This window comes from Nerophis lumbriciformis, linkage group LG20 (assembly GCF_033978685.3).
Source record: "Nerophis lumbriciformis linkage group LG20, RoL_Nlum_v2.1, whole genome shotgun sequence".
NCBI classification, from domain to species: domain Eukaryota; kingdom Metazoa; phylum Chordata; class Actinopteri; order Syngnathiformes; family Syngnathidae; genus Nerophis; species Nerophis lumbriciformis.
Window position 1 is genome coordinate 1882501 of NC_084567.2, and position 16911 is coordinate 1899411.

Consider the following 16911-nt stretch of genomic DNA (forward strand, 5'->3'; position numbering starts at 1 on the left):
AAGTGTTATAACTTGCATCACGTTCAATAATAAATCAAAAAAAGTGTTATAACTTGAATCAAGTTCAATAATAAATCAAATAAGTGTTATAACTTGCATCAAGTTCAATAATAAATCAAAAAAAGTGTTATAACTTGCATCAAGATCAATAACAAATCAAAAAAGTGTTATAACTTGCATCACGTTCAATAATAAATCAAAAAAAGTGTTATAACTTGCATCAAGTTGTCAGGCTTGTCCCTGACAGTTTGACTGTTTTCTTGTCCCTGACAGTTTGACTGTTTTAGTTTTTTCTCTGTGTTTGTCTTAGTTTCCTGTCAGCGCTTTTATTTTGTCTTCATTTCCTGAGTGTCTCCCTGAGTGCTGCTTCCCCTCAGCTGTGGCTGATTGGCACCTGGCCACACCTGGTGTCAATCAGCCAGCTACTATTTAAACCTGCCTTCTCCTCCAGTCATTGCTGGATCATTGTCGTTCCTACCTGTCGTGTCGTTGTTCTTAATACTTGTCGTTGTAGCTCTGTCTACTTTTGGTTTCACTCTGCTCATGTCCTAGTTCCTTCGTGTCACAGTAAGTGTTTTTGGTTTCTTGTCCACAGTTAGCCGCTGTGCTATTTTAGTTCATTTTGTTCTCCGCCTTGTGCGCGCCTTTTGTTACTTTTTTCTTTGTTGTTTTGCCATAGTGTTGAATTAAATCATGTTTTCTTGCACAACGCCTTCCGCCTTCTCTGCATCTTGGGGTTCGTGTCCTACAAACTCTGACACAAGTTCAATAATAAATCAAATAAAAGTGTTATAACTTGCATCAAGTTCAATAATAAATCAAATAACTTGCATCAAGTTCAATAATAAATCAAAAAAAGTGTTATAACTTGCATCAAGTTCAATAATAAATAAAACAAAAGTGTTATAACTTGCATCAAGTTCAATAATAAATCAAAAAAAGTGTTATAACTTGCATCAAGTTCAATAATAAATCAAATAACTTGCATCAAGTTCAATAATAAATACAATAAAAGTGCCACTTTGCAATCTTTTGAAAAAAAAGGAGGAGCTATGCATTTGGCAAGACAGGGCAAGTGACAGCACTTTCCCCCAGGAGAGCCACCTTGCTTCACTGTGAAACAGCACGGCTGTATGATCAGCTCCCATTTCCTCACACAGTGCAGAGAACAGTCGCGCTTTCAGTGGTCGTGTTTTGATCAAATTTACCGCGCTCACAACATCTGTTAAAACCTCATTGAGTTCGGGGCTGAGCTGCCTTGACGCGAGTGCTTCCCGGTGAATGACACAGTGTGTGCCCGTCACATTTTTGTTTCTCTGCAGGCGCTGGCTCTGGCTCGACGACCTTTGAGGTGCGAGTCACAAATGTATATATTTGTGTAATTGTGGTCCACACATTAGCCTGCTACCCATCCGCGCGAAAGTTTGTTCCGCTTAGCCCCGCCCCCATTTGTTACTGTTGCTATGTCTGTCAAACTTTCGCTCGTACCGAGAAATATAAAGCCTACAGTAAAAATAAGTACCGGTAATTTCCATTTATTTATATAGCGGATTTCACAGACAGAATCACAAAGTGATTTACAGTGTGTATAGAAAATGAAAGCATAGTAAAAAAAATAATCTAAGAATATAATAATAATAAAAAAATGTAAAGTGAAATTTCCTCCCGTTCCTCCTGTCATGTCTCTATTCCCCACCAGTGGGGCGCGCCCCACACTTTGAGAAACGCTGATTTAAGTGGTGAAACTTCCTATAAGAGGACAGCTGTAGTGTGTCATGTTTTATTTACTTTACACTTTTGTTTGTTTTTAAATCATACTTGCCAACCCTCCCGGAATTTTCCGGGAGACTCCCGAAATTCAGCGCCTCTCCCGAAAAACCTCCCGGGACAAATTTTCTCCCGAAAAACTCCCGAAATTTAGGCGGAGCTGGAGGCCACGCCCCCTCCAGCTCCATGCGGACCTGAGTGACGTGTTGACAGCCTGTTGCACATGCACATGTGACCCACCCATAATGTGTCACATTTTTGTGTTGATTTATTTAGTTTATTTTGTGGTTTGAATTCGTTTTTGGAGCTGTCATTCCACATGTATCAGTATTCACATTGGTCAGTAGGGGGCAGTAGGGCGTTTTTCCCCATTGAATGCTGTCACCTGCAGACCGGAAGTGTCTTGTCATTCTGATGAGCGCGACCAGTCTGTGAACAATTGAAACGTCCTGTGTGCTTTTTCCTCCTGTATAACAGGTTAGTTTTGGTGAATCAACTCACTGAATAATATCCATGTGATCTTTATAAGTTTAAGTACACATTCTGATGGTGGAGCCTAACTCTAAAGTGTTTGTGAGTTGTAGTTTGTATTTGTGAATGAATCCAGTGCACAGCTGCAGTAATCAATACAAAATGGCGACGTGAGTGCGCAATGTTTATGTAGAAACTTCTGATCCTAATTCAGACTCCCAAATTAGAGCTCCCATTTTCTTATTGATTTTATAATGTATATTTGTATAATGTGTGTGTTCTGAAATAGTGACAGAGAATAGAACAAGGATGGACAATTCAACCCTTAACTCAACAATGAGTAGAGGAGTGTTATGTGTGTGTATATGTGTAAATAAATGAACACTGAAATTCAAGTATTTATTTTATTTATTTATATATATATATATATATATATATTAGAGATGCGCGGTTTGCGGGCACAACCGCGGAGTCCGCGGATTATCCGCGGATCGGGCGGATGAAATTTAAAAAAATTAGATTTTATCCGCGGGTCGGGTCGGGCGGTTGAAAAAAATAAAAAATTGATTTTAAATAGATTCAGGCGGGTGGCAGTTAAACCAATTGGTAAATATATATACATAGTTAAATGTTGTTACCCACATACGAAAAACGAGCAGGCACCTGCAGCATATGCCACAACAGAAGAAAAAAAAGAAGAAGAGATGGACACTTTTACGGAGCGGAGAAGGGACGCCTCGCCGGGGTCCGGGACCGAGGCCCCTTCCCCCGAGAGGGCCCCACCGGGAGCCGTAGCTGAGGCGATCCGCGAGAAGGGCCCGACGCACGTCCAGGGTCACCACCGCACCGACACCCCGCCTCGTCCGCCTTCGCCGCGGCCGGCGTCACGCGCAGCAGGTAAGCAGCTTACCTGCCCGCCACCCCCGTGGCCGGGGGCTCGTAACAGGGGTCACTCCGCGCGCTCCGCCCGCGCAGCTTACCTGCCCGCCACCCCCGTGGCCGGGGGCGCGTAACAGGGGTCACTCCGCGCGCAGTGCGCTCACGAAAGGGGTGGGGCTCACCCTGGTTGATATAGACAGCAGGACGGTGGCCATGTAAGTCGGAACCCGCTAAGGAGTGTGTAACAACCCACCTGCCGAATCAACTAGCCCTGAAAATGGATGGCGCTGGAGCCTCGGGCCCATATACCCGGCCGTCGCCGGCAGCGAGACGCGCTTGGAGGTGCGCTCAGCGCGGCTCCCATATGATTGCGCACTGGTGTGCGTCTGGGTCGTGACAGCGTGGCACGCGAATGTCTGTGCTGCATTGGATCAGTCTCCTTTCTTTAACAGGCAAAAGCTTTATAACCTCACTAATGCCTTGCATCGTCTATATTAGATATATAACAACGGGCGGGTGCGGGCGGATGCGGTTCTGATCAAATGTTACATCGGGTGGATGGCGGATGGTTGACGACTTTCTGATGCGGTTGCGGATGAAATAATTGCCTATCCACGCATCTCTAATATATATATATATATATATATATACATATATATGTATATATATATATATATATATATATATATATATATATATATATATATATATATATATAGCTAGAATTCACTGAAAGTCAAGTATTTCTTATATATATATATATATATATATATATATATATCTTAACCACGCCTCCCGCCCCACCCCCAACCTCCCGAAATCGGAGGTCTCAAGGTTGGCAAGTATGTTTAAAATGGTCCTCAGTAGTCGCGTACAAATGTGTGTGAATGATGCAAAATGATTTCAATGTGGTCCCCATGAACCATATGAAGTGTTTTTCCCCCTAGTCCCCAGTAAGAATGATCAGCACATGACTTCATCAATCCAGAGATTTAAAGACGTGTGTGAGCTAACTGGCCAGTGGACATTTTACACCATTTTTACCTTTTTATGCCTCCACAACCTGTAGAAAGGCTGGTCCACACAAGTCATGATCACACACTCCCCATTCCATATGATAACCTGTGTGTGTGTGTGTGTGTGTGTGTGTGTGTGTGTGTGTGTGTGTGTGTGTGTATGTGTGTGTGTGTGTGTGTGTGTCAGGCCCGGCTGGAGGACACAGAGAGTCGACTGAGGAGGATGCAGGATGATAAAGATCTCCAGATGAACAGTATCATCAGCAGGTTTGTACACAGTGTGTGTGTGTGTGTGTGTGTGTGTGTGTGTGTGTGTGTGTGTGTGTGTGTGTGTGTGTGTGTGTGTGTGTGTGTGTGTGTGTGTGTGTGTGTGTGTGTGTGTGTGTTCTGGCAATGCGTACTAGTCCCTTTAGGGCAGTGGTTCTCAAACTTTTTTTGTCATCCCCCACTTTGGACAAGGGGGAGTTTTCAAGCCCCACCTGCCCCCATCGCCCCAACAGAGCGCTAATGCCAAGCTTCAACATTTTCAAATTTATTGGACATCAAGTTGTATACATTCAAACTCAATAACATAAAATAACATTAAGTTCAATAATAAATAGAATAACTGTGCAGCTGTGGTATAACTTGCATCAAGTTCAATAATAAATAAAATAACTTCCATCAAGTTCAATAATAAATAAAATAGAAGTGTTATAACTTGCATCAAGTTCAATAATAAATCAAAAAAAGTGTTATAACTTGCATCACGTTCAATAATAAATAAAAAAAACTGTTATAACTTGCATCAAGTTCAATAATAAATCAAAAAAAGTGTTATGACTTGCATCACGTTCAATAATAAATCAAAAAAGGTGTTATAACTTGCATAAAGTTCAATAATAAATCAAAAAAGTGTTATAACTTGCATCAAGTTCAATAATAAATAAAAAAATGTTATAACTTGCATCACGTTCAATAATAAATCAAAAAAAGTGTTATAACTTGCATCAAGTTCAATAATAAATCAAATAACTTGCATCAAGTTCAATAATAAATCAAAAAAGTGTTATAACTTGCATCAAGTTCAATAATAAATAAAAAAATGTTATAACTTGCATCACGTTCAATAATAAATCAAAAAAAGTGTTATAACTTGCATCAAGTTCAATAATAAATCAAATAACTTGCATCAAGTTAAAAAATAAATCAAAAAAAGTGTTATAACTTGCATCAAGTTCAATAATAAATCAAATAACTTGCATCAAGCTCAATAATAAATAAAACAAAAGTGTTATAACTTGCATCAAGTTCAATAATAAAAAAAAGTGTTATAACTTGCATCAAGTTCAATAATAAATCAAATAAAAGTGTTATAACTTACATCAAGTTCAATAATAAATAAAATAACTTGCATCAAGTTCAATAATAAATAAAACAAAAGTGTTATAACTTACATCAAGTTCAATAATAAATAAAACAAAAGTGTTATAACTTGCATCAAGTTCAATAATAAATCAAAAAAAGTGTTAACTTGCATCAAGTTCAATAATAAATCAAATAACTTGCATCAAGTTCAATAATAAATAAAACAAAAGTGTTATAACTTGCATCAAGTTCAATAATAAATCAAAAAAAGTGTTATAACTTGCATCAAGTTCAATAATAAATCAAATAACTTGCATCAAGTTCAATAATAAATACAATAAAAGTGCCTCTTTGCAAAAAAAAAAAGGAGGAGCTATGCATTTGGCAAGACAGGGCAAGTGACAGCACTTTCCCCCAGGAGAGCCACCTTGCTTCACTGTGAAACAGCACGGCTGTATGATCAGCTCCCATTTCCTCACACAGTGCAGAGAACAGTCGCACTTTCAGTGGTCGTGTTTTGATCAAATTTACCGCGCTCACAACATCTGTTAAAACCTCATTGAGTTCGGGGCTGAGCTGCCTTGACGCGAGTGCTTCCCGGTGAATGACACAGTGTGTGCCCGTCACATTTTTGTTTCTCTGCAGGCGCTGGCTCTGGCTCGACGACCTTTGAGGTGCGAGTCACAAATGTATATATTTGTGTAATTGTGGTCCACACATTAGCCTGCTACCCATCCGCGCGAAAGTTTGTTCCGCTTAGCCCCGCCCCCATTAGTTACTGTTGCTATGTCTGTCAAACTTTCGCTCCTACCGAGAAATTTAAAGCCTACAGTAAAAATAAGTACCGGTAATTTCCATTTATTTATATAGCGGATTTCATAGACAGAATCACAAAGTGATTTACAGTGTGTATAGAAAATGAAAGCATAGTAAAAAAAATTATCTATGAATATAATAATAATTTTAAAAAAAAGTAAAGTGAAATTCCCTCCCGTTCCTCCACTTTGAGAAACGCTGCTTTAGGGGACCTTTGACGTTATGGGGACCAAAAAAAGGTACCCTGAAGGGAAATGTTCTACCCCACTTCCGATGTGACTTTGCTGGGTGCGTTTTGGACATGTTGGGCACACCTGGACTCGGGTTGCACAAGGCGGGACTTGTGGGACTCAAATCCGGGTGTGATTTTTGAACATGTGGGCCGCGTTAGGGACATTTGTCCTGCTCGCCTGCCAGCGTACGTGTGTGTGTGTGTGTGTGTGTGTGTGTGTGTGTGTGTGTGTGTGTGTGTGTGTGTGTGTGTGTGTGTGTGTGTGTGTGTGTGTGGTAAAAGTCTTTGACCTCTGACCTGAGCAGGTTGATGGCGGTGGAAGAGGAGCTGAAGAAAGATCATTCTGACATGCAGGCGGTGGTGGACTCCAAACAGAAGATCATTGAGGCCCAGGTGTGATCTCTCACACTAACTTGCTTACATGGCACTTATGCCCGCCCTCTTGTAAGGTACACACAGTGGTGGTCAAAAGTGTACATACACGTGTAAAGAACATCATGTCATGGCTGTCTGGAGTTTACAACTTTGTTTGTGATGTAGTGATTGGAGCACATACTTGTTGGTCACTAAAAACATTCATGAAGTTTGCTTCTTTTATGAATTTATTATGGCTCTACTCAATCTCAATCTGGCGCCCTAGGCAAGATTTTAGGTGGCGCCCCCCCACATCGGCAGTGAAGTGTATATACTCACAAGAAACCGAATAGCTTTGTCTTTGACCTTTTTTTTACTTAAAGAAAGCAAATTAACAATCAGAATAGTTAACAAGATAAAAAAAAATATGAATAAATAAATGAATGCAAAAATAAAAAATGAATATATGAAATACAATATTTTTTACATACATATTGCTTAATTAACATTAATGATGTGCACTTTAACAACTAGGCTTACAACTATACCTAATATATAAAGGGGTGGAAAAGTGACTATTACCTGCAGGGCAAACATTAGCTAACCAGAAGGCAATAACAATGTAAACAAAAAACACCTGCTTAAAAGATCTAATACAAATGTCCCTGAGGAATGTAAGGTGGGAGTACTGTAATTACCTAACGTTACATTATTATTTTCCATAACAATTTAGCCCCCTCCACAATATTAACCCGACGTTAAAACAGAACTAGCTATTTATTGATTAGCAATTGCCGAATCATGTAACATTAGCTTAATGCTAAAAAGCCAGGTTACTATCACATTCTGTAACAGACAAATAATTTCATGTAGGCTAACGTTACCTACCTGCTACCTCTGTCTTTTCTCGTTTCTCCTCCTCTTTTTTCTTCCCTGGGCACCTGACAGTTTTGGCCGTTTTGACATCTTGTGTTGATTTTTTGTTGTGGTGACGTCCAAAAAGAGTCATGATACGGGAAGGGAGGGGGCGCACCGTGCGGGGGGCGTAATGTTGTAACAAATAATATTTCTATTAAATAGGCTTTACTTTGCATTTTAATTAACGTGGGATTATTTTTTGTATTTAGAAATAATAGTACCAACTTTTTTTTTTTTTTCTCCAACATTTGTGGCACTGGCGTGGCGCCCCCTGATGGACGGCGCCCTTAGCATTTGCCTATACGGCCTATGCCACGGGCCGGCCCTGGCTCTACTGAAAATGTGAGGGTGAAAAGTATACATACAGCAATGTTAATATTTGCTTACATGTCCCTTGGCAAGTTTACCTGCAATAAGGCGCTTTTGGTAGCCATCCACAAGCTTCTGCTTGACCACTTGACCACTAAATTGCTGCAGTTCAGCTTAAATTTGTTGCTTTTCTGACATGGACTTGTTTCTTCAGCATTGTCCACACCTTTAAGTCAGGACTTTGGGAAGGCCATTCTAAAAACTTCATTCTAGCCTGATTCATTTACCACTTTTGAGGTGTGTTTGGGGTCATTGTCCTGTTGGAACTGTCAGGTTCAAACACCTATGACATCTATTAAAGGGGAACATTATCACCAGAGGTGGGTAGAGTAGCCAGAAATTGTACTCAAGTAAGAGTACTGTTACTTTAGAGATTTATTACTCAAGTAAAAGTAAGGAGTAGTCACCCAAATATTTACTTGAGTAAAAGTCAAAAGTATGTTGTGAAAAAACTACTCAAGTACTGAGTAACTGATGAGTAACATACACACTCATATCATATATATATATATATATATATATATATATATATATATATATATATATATATATATGTATGTGTGGGAAAAAAAATCACAAGACTATTTCATCTCTACAGGCCTGTTTCATGAGTGGGGGTACCCTCAATCATCAGGAGATTTTAATGGGAGCATTCGCATACCATGGTTTATATAGGGCACAGAGTGGGTGGGTACAGGCTGGCGTAGGGGCGTGGTGATTGGCTCATGTGTTACCTAGGAGGTGTTTCCGTCTGTGGCGGCATGTTGTTACAATTTCGCTGCGCTTGTTGAGGGATGACAGGTCTGGACGGTAAATAATAAACAGTTTCTCTTTCAAGCATAGGTTGCGTCTTTTATTACCATTAATATTATGCAACCTATGCTTGAAAGAGAAACTGTTTATTATTTACCGTCCAGACCTGTCATCCCTCCACAAGCGCAACGAAATTGTAACAGCATGCCGCCACAGACGGAAACACCTCCTAGGTAACACATGAGCCAATCACCACGCCCCTACACCAGCCTGTACCCACCCACTCTGTGCCCTATATAAACCATGGTATGTGAATGCTCCCATTAAAATCTCCTGATGATTGAGGGTACCCCCCCTCATGAAACAGGCCTGTAGAGATGAAATAGTCTTGTGATTTTTTTCCCCACACATACATATATTGCGCTCTACTACGGTATCGAGCACTATTTTTTGGATAACCTTATTAAGACATATATATATATATATATACATACATACATATACATTGATATATACAGTATATAATTTATAAGTATTTATTTTGCTGTTTTTGTTTACATGTTAAAGGTGTTTTAATGAATATACATGCATGTTTAACATATAGATTCCTTTCTTTCATGAAGACAAGAATATAAGTTGGTGTATTACCGGATTCTGATGACTTGCGTTGATTGTAATCAGACAGTAGTGATGATAACGTCCACGTTTTCAAATGGAGGAGAAGAAAAGTTCCTCCTTTCTGTCTAATACCACATGAAAGTGGTGGGTTTTTGGCATCCTATTTGTCCAGCTTCCATATTCGTTTTTATACACTTTACAAGAAATACATTGGCGTCAAACTCCGTAGCTTGCTCGCTTGTTTGCGCTGGCTTTCGGAGACTCTTGTTTTGAAAGCGCAGGCGCGATGGCGCGGCACTTTTATTGTGAAGACAGGAACGTCCTCATGTGCGGTCAGTCTTTAGGCTTTTGACGGTACGGTTGAAATAAAACAAGTATCTTTTTTCCTTCACACTTTTGATTGATTGATTGGAACTTTTATTATTAGATTGCACAGTACAGTACACATTCCGTACAATTGACCACTAAATGGTAACACCCCAATAAGTTTTTCACACTTGTTTAAGTCAGGTCATGTGACCGCCTGGCTCTGTTTGATTGGTCCAACGTCACCAGTGACTGCATCTGATTGGTGGAACGGAGTGAAACGTCACCAGTAAGGCAGGCACTTTGAAGGTCTGTCTGACAGACCAAAACAAACAAAGCGTGCATTAACAGATCGATAAAAATTAGTAGCGAGTAGCGAGCTGAATGTAGATAAAAGTAGCGGAGTAAAAGTAGCGTTTCTTCTCTATAAATATACTCAAGTAAAAGTAAAAGTATGTTGCATTAAAACTACTCTTAGAAGTACAATTCATCCCAAAAGTTACTCAAGTAGATGTAACGAAGTAAATGTAGCGCGTTACTACCCACCTCTGATTATCACCAGACCTATGTAAGCGTCAATATATACCTTGATGTTGCAGAAAAAAGACCATATATTTTTTTAACCAATTTCCGAACTCTAAATGGGTGAATTTTGGCGAATTAAACGACTTTCTATTATTCGCTCTCGTCACATCGGGAAGCAATCCGCCATTTTCTCACTTTCGTCGGTGTGTTGTCGGACAACACGAACAGGGACGGATTCAAGTTGCACCAGTGGCCCAAAGATGCCAAAAGTGGCAAGAAATTGGACGTTTGTTCCGCACACTTTACCGATGAAAGCTATGCTACGACAGAGATGGCAAGAATGTGTGGATATCCTGCGACACTCAAAGCAGATGCATTTACAACCATAAAGTCAAAGAAATCTGCCGCCAGACCCCCATTGAATCTGCCGGAGTGTGTGAGCAATTCAGGGACAAAGGACCTCGCTAGCACGGCAAGCAATGGCGGCAGTTCTTCCCGCAGACGAACGAGCTAAACCCCCTATCGACCCTAGCTTCCCTGGCCTGCTGACATCAACTCCAAAACTGGACAGATCAGCTTTCAGGAAAAGAGCGCGGATGAGGGTATGTCTACAGAATATATTAATTGCTGAAAATTGGGCTGTCTGCACTCTCAAAGTGCATGTTGTTGCCAAATGTATTTCATATGCTGTAAACCTAGTTCATAGTTGTTAGTTTCCTTTAATGCCAAACAAACACATACCAATCGTTGGTTAGAAGGCGATCGCCCAATTCGTCCTCGCTTTCTCCCGTGTCGCTGGCTGTCACGTCGGTTTTGCTTGCATACGGTTCAAACCGATATGGCTCAATAGCTTCAGTTTCTTCTTCAATTTGGTTTTGGCTACCTGCCTCCACACTACAACCATCCGTTTCAATACATGCGTAATCTGTCGAATCGCTTAAGCCGCTGAAATCCGAGTCTGAATCCGAGCTAATGTCGCTATAGCTTGCTGTTCTATGCGCCATGTTTGTTTGTGTTGGCTTCACTATGTGACGTCACAGGAAAATGGACGGGTGTATATAACGATGGTTAAAATCAGGCACTTTGAAGCTTTTTTTAGGGATATTGCGTGATGGGTCAAATTTTGAAAAAAACTTTTAAAAATAAAATAAGCCACTGGGAACTGATTTTTAATGGTTTTAACCCTTCTGAAATTGTGATAATGTTCCCATTTAAACAGAACAAGAGGCAAGGAATCAGGCAGAGACAGAGTTCAATTTAGCTCATGGGGAGAACGCATGGAGCTGCACACTCAGTCACAGTCTCGCCCTACGCTCTAAGGCAGGGGTGCTCACACTTTTTCTGCAGGCGAGCTACTTTTCAATTGATCAAGTCGTGGGGATCTACCTCATTCATATATATCATTTACATTTACTTATTTATGAAATATATGTTTTTGTTAACAAGTCAAAGGTGTTTAATGATAATGCAAGCATGTTTAACACATATAGTTAATATTGTTAATACATTAAAGGTGTTTAATGATAATACAAGTATGTTTAATACATATAGTTAATATTGTTAACAAGTTAAAGGTGTTTAAAGATAATGCAAGCATGTTTAACACATATAGTTAATATTGTTAACAAGTTAAAGGTGTTTAATGATGATACAAGCATGTTTAACACATATAGTTAATATTGTTAATAAGTTAAAGGTGTTTAAAGATAATACAAGCATGTTTAACACATATAGTTAATATTGTTAACAAGTTAAAGGTGTTTAAAGATAAAACAAGCATGTTTAACACATATAGTTAATATTGTTAATACGTTAAAAGTGTTTAAAGATAATACAAGCATGTTTAACACATATAGATTCCTTTCTTTCATGAAGACAAGAATATAAGTTGGTGTATTACCTGATTCTGATGACTTGCATTGATTGTAATCAGACAGTGGTGCTGAAAACGTCCGCATTTTCGAATGGAGGAGAAAAAAAGTCCTCCTTTCTGTCCAATACCACATGAAAGTGGTTGGTTTTTGGCATCTTATTTGTCAAGCTTCCGTACTCCTTTGTATACACTTTACAAGAAATACATTGTCGGCAAACTCCGTAGCTTGCTAGCTTGTGCACGCCAGCTTTCTGAGACTCTTATTTTGGTAGCGCAACTATGCAACTGTGCAGTCGGTCTTTGGAGTTTTGACGACAGGTACGGCGCCAGAGTCTGTTGAAATAAAGTGTTTCTCGCCTTCCAGTCGGTAATTTTAATGAGCTGGCAGCAGCCAGCGTCATCTCAGAAGACCCTCGGGTGCCGTGAATGTCAATCAAGTGACGAAAGTGACGTCATAGTGAAGATTTATGATCGCTCATTTTTAGGACTATTTTTTTAATGCCTGGCTGGTGATCGACTGACACACCCTCCGAGATCGACCGGTAGATCGCGATCGACGTAATGAGCACCCCTGCTCTAAGGTACAGCTCCCACGTTGCTCTATTTACCGTATTTTCCGCACCATAAGGCGCCCTGGGTTATAAGCCGCGCCTTCAATGAACGGCATATTTCAAAACTTTGTCCACCTATAAGCCGCCCCGTGTTGTAAGCCGCATCTAACTGCGCTAAAGGAATGTCAAAAAAACAGTCAGATAGGTCAGTCAAACTTTAATAATATATTAAAAACCAGCGTGATGTGGGCGTGCATGGAGTCGTATATCAACATGGACGGAGCTGCGTGAAAAAAGCCACCCGGCCTCTTCGCGTAAACTTCCCTTAACCACTCGCTCATCTTTTCTTCATCCATCCATCCCTTCGAGTTAGCTTTTATGATGACGCCGGCTGGAAAGGTCTCTTTTGGCAAGGTCTTCCTTTTGAATATCACCATGGGTGGAAGTTTCTGGCCATTAGCATGGCAAGCTAGAACCACAGTGAAGGACGACTTCTCATTCCCTGTGGTGCGAATATTCACCGTACGTGCTCCCGTTGTATCCACAGTGCGGTTCACAGGAATATCAGTTAGTTAATAGTAGTCCGTGTGCGGATGGAGAGATTGCGTCTTTTCATGAACCGGAAACCTGTCGCTTAGTAGGAGCCATTTTGTGGTCTTTACAGATGTAAACACACAAAGGAAATGAAACGTACGGTGATATCCGCGCGCTTTTTCTTCTTCTACGCGGGCGGGTGGTTGCTTACAGTAGAAGAAGAAGCGCTTCCTGTTCTATGGGGGCGGGTGCTTACCTTGGCGGTTGCTTGCGTAGAAGAAGAAGCGCTTCCTGTTCTACCGGGAACAAAGATGGCGGCTGTTTACCGAAGTTGCGAGACCGAAACTTTATGAAAATGAATCTTAATATTTATCCATATATAAAGTGCACCGGGTTATAAGGCGCACTGTCAGCTTTTGAGAAAATTTGTGGTTTTTAGGTGCGCCTTATAGTGCGGAAAATACGGTATTCAGGATTTCCCCAGTCAACATCACTGAGGCCGCTTCTAAAAGGAGTGGCCACACATATCAAGGAAAGCAGCTCCAGTACACACAATACGTGACGGAATGTGCTGGGGGGTCCTTGTGATTTCGCCGTGTCTCTGCTTCGTCCGCGTGCTGTCATCTTGTCTTCGTTGAGGTACTTGAAGTCCTCGGCTGTTAGCGGGCTAAAACAAAGTTAACATCTGCGGCCGTGGAAGTGACCAACAAGTATGTGCTCCAATCACAAAAAAATAAGAGTTGTATAAATGATTGTAAACTCCAGACATGATGTTCTTTACACGTGTACGTACACTTTTGACCACCACTGTGTGTGTGTGTGAATAGTTTGCATAGGCAACTCTTTTTGAGGATGATCATTTTGACGACTAGACTGATGGATAACTTGCTTTGAAGTGAAGGTGAGCAGCAGATGCTTTCATTTTAATTTGACAACCAACGTCTTGTCGCACGTTTGGATCACATGGAAGTGTACAACTTAGGTAGACAGGTGTGATTTGAGGTAGACAGGTGTGATTTGAGGTAGACAGGTGTGATTTGAGGAAGACAGGTGTGATTTGAGGAAGACAGGTGTGACTTGAGGTAGACACTTGAGGTAGACAGGTGTGACTTGAGGTAGACAGGTGTGACTTGAGGTAGACAGGTGTGACTTGAGGTAGACAGGTGTGACTTGAGGTAGACACTTGAGGTAGACAGGTGTGACTTGAGGTAGACAGGTGTGATTAGAGGTAGACAGGTGTGACTTGAGGTAGACACTTGAGGTAGACAGGTGTGACTTGAGGTAGACAGGTGTGACTTGAGGTAGACAGGTGTGACTTGAGGTAGACAGGTGTAACTTGAGGTAGACACTTGAGGTAGACAGGTGTGACTTGAGGTAGACAGGTGTGACTTGAGGTAGACACTTGAGGTAGACAGGTGTGACTTGAGGTAGACAGGTGTGACTTGAGGTAGACAGGTGTGACTTGAGGTAGACACTTGAGGTAGGCAGGTGTGACTTGAGGTAGACAGGTGTGATTAGAGGTAGACAGGTGTGATTAGAGGTAGACACTTGAGGTAGACAGGTGTGATTTGAGGTAGACAGGTGTGACTTGAGGTAGACACTTGAGGTAGACAGGTGTGACTTGAGGTAGACACTTGAGGTAGACAGGTGTGACTTGAGGTAGACAGGTGTGACTTGAGGTAGACACTTGAGGTAGACAGGTGTGATTTGAGGTAGACAGGTGTGACTTGAGGTAGACAGGTGTGATTAGAGGTAGACAGGTGTGACTTGAGGTAGACACTTGAGGTAGACAGGTGTGACTTGAGGTAGACAGGTGTGACTTGAGGTAGACACTTGAGGTAGACAGGTGTGACTTGAGGTAGACACTTGAGGTAGACAGGTGTGATTAGAGGTAGACAGGTGTGACTTGAGGTAGACAGGTGTGACTTGAGGTAGACACTTGAGGTAGACAGGTGTGATTAGAGGTAGACAGGTGTGACTTGAGGTAGACACTTGAGGTAGACAGGTGTGATTTGAGGTAGACAGGTGTGATTTGAGGTAGACAGGTGTGACTTGAGGTAGACAGGTGTGATTTGAGGTAGACAGGTGTGACTTGAGGTGGACAGGTGTGATTTGAGGTGGACAGGTGTGATCATCTCTTTGATGTTGCAGGAGAAGAGGATATCGAGTCTGGACGCTACCAACGGTCGCCTGATGGCGGCGCTCACTCAGATGAAGGAGCGTTACGGCGTGACCTCGCAGAGGAACGGTCTGTCGCCTAGCAACACGTCGTCCTTGCAGATCACGGAGAACGGCGAGTTCCGGAATTCGGGTAATTGTTGAGGCGCCGACGACAGGAAGTGCTCGCTCTCTTTGTGCGTTGTCAAGGACGTGTGACCTTTGAACTTTGGTCCTCACCTCGCCGTTTCCCTTTTTGAACGAGACCTTGGACGCTTGACACCATTTCCTGTTTCCATGCACGGCTTCCTGCTTTGTGTTGACGTGCAGCAGGAAGCATGCAAAGCTTCAAAATAAAAGACACTTTGCTCCATCATTGTAAAGTTCCCACAATCTTAAATTATTCTTTAGAAAATTCTTGTCTTTCTTCTCATTTCATTTATTTGGTTGTGAAACCACTTTACTGCTTTCTTCAGGTTACCATGACAACCAATCAGAAGTGTGAAATATAACAATAATAACACATCCTGATTTTGTAAGTTGACTCCTTAAAGATAGAAACCCTTTTGTTTATTTCATGCAGAAAAAAAAAAGTATTTCACTCAAATGATTGAATTTATAACTTTAATAAAGTAGTCAGTCCCCCACATGAGTCTTGTCCCTTTAAGAAAGTAGTCCTAATCTCAATTCATGTGGATAAAATACACTAAACGCTTCATTCAAACATCCACACCCACATAGAAAGACCCAAAAGCTGCCAAGCATCATTGTAGACCTACACAAGACTGCAACCAACATGCTGTCAAAGGATTATTGTAGACCGACACAAGACTAACAGGCTGGTAAAGGATTATTGTAGACCTACACAAGACCAACAGGCTGTCAAAGGATCATTGTAGACCTACACAAGACTAACAAATTGTTAAAGGATTATTGTAGATTTACACAAGACTAATGGGCTGTCGAAGGATTATTGTGGACCTACACAAGACTAACGGGCTGTCGAAGGATTATTGTGGACCTACACAAGACTAACAGGCAGTCAAAGGATTATTGTAGACCTACACAAGACTACCAGGCTGTCAAAGGATCATTGTAGACCTACACAAGACTAACAAATTGTTAAAGGATTATTGTAGATTTACACAAGACTAATGGCTGTCAAAGGATCATTGTAGACCTACACAAGACTAACGGGCTGTCAAAGGATCATTGCAGATTTACACAAGACTAACAGGCAGTCAAATGATTATTGTAGACCTACACAAGAGTAACAGGCAGTCAAATGATTGTAGACCTACACAAGACTAACAGGCAGTCAAATGATTATTGTAGACCTACACAAGACTATCAGGCTGGTAAAGGATTATTGTAGACCTACACAAGACCAACAGGCTGTCGAATAATTATTGTGGACCAACACAA

General features: G+C 41.1%; 1 protein-coding gene across 4 annotated transcripts in view; it reads left to right on the forward strand.

Moving 5' to 3' along the window:
• Nucleotides 1-16133, forward strand: part of dab2ipa (DAB2 interacting protein a) — an 83881-nt gene extending 67748 nt beyond the window's left edge. For 3 of the 4 annotated variants that reach the window (XM_061980057.2, XM_061980056.2, XM_061980059.2), the window contains 3 exons: nt 4321-4400; nt 6831-6921; nt 15481-16133. In XM_061980057.2, coding sequence (XP_061836041.2) covers nt 4321-4400; nt 6831-6921; nt 15481-15651 — 342 coding nt within the window. In that variant the 3' untranslated portion in view covers nt 15652-16133. The remainder of the gene's footprint in view (nt 1-4320; nt 4401-6830; nt 6922-15480) is intronic. The other variant, XM_061980058.2, reaches the window with a different exon arrangement.
• The last annotated feature ends 778 nt before the right edge of the window (nt 16134-16911 follow it).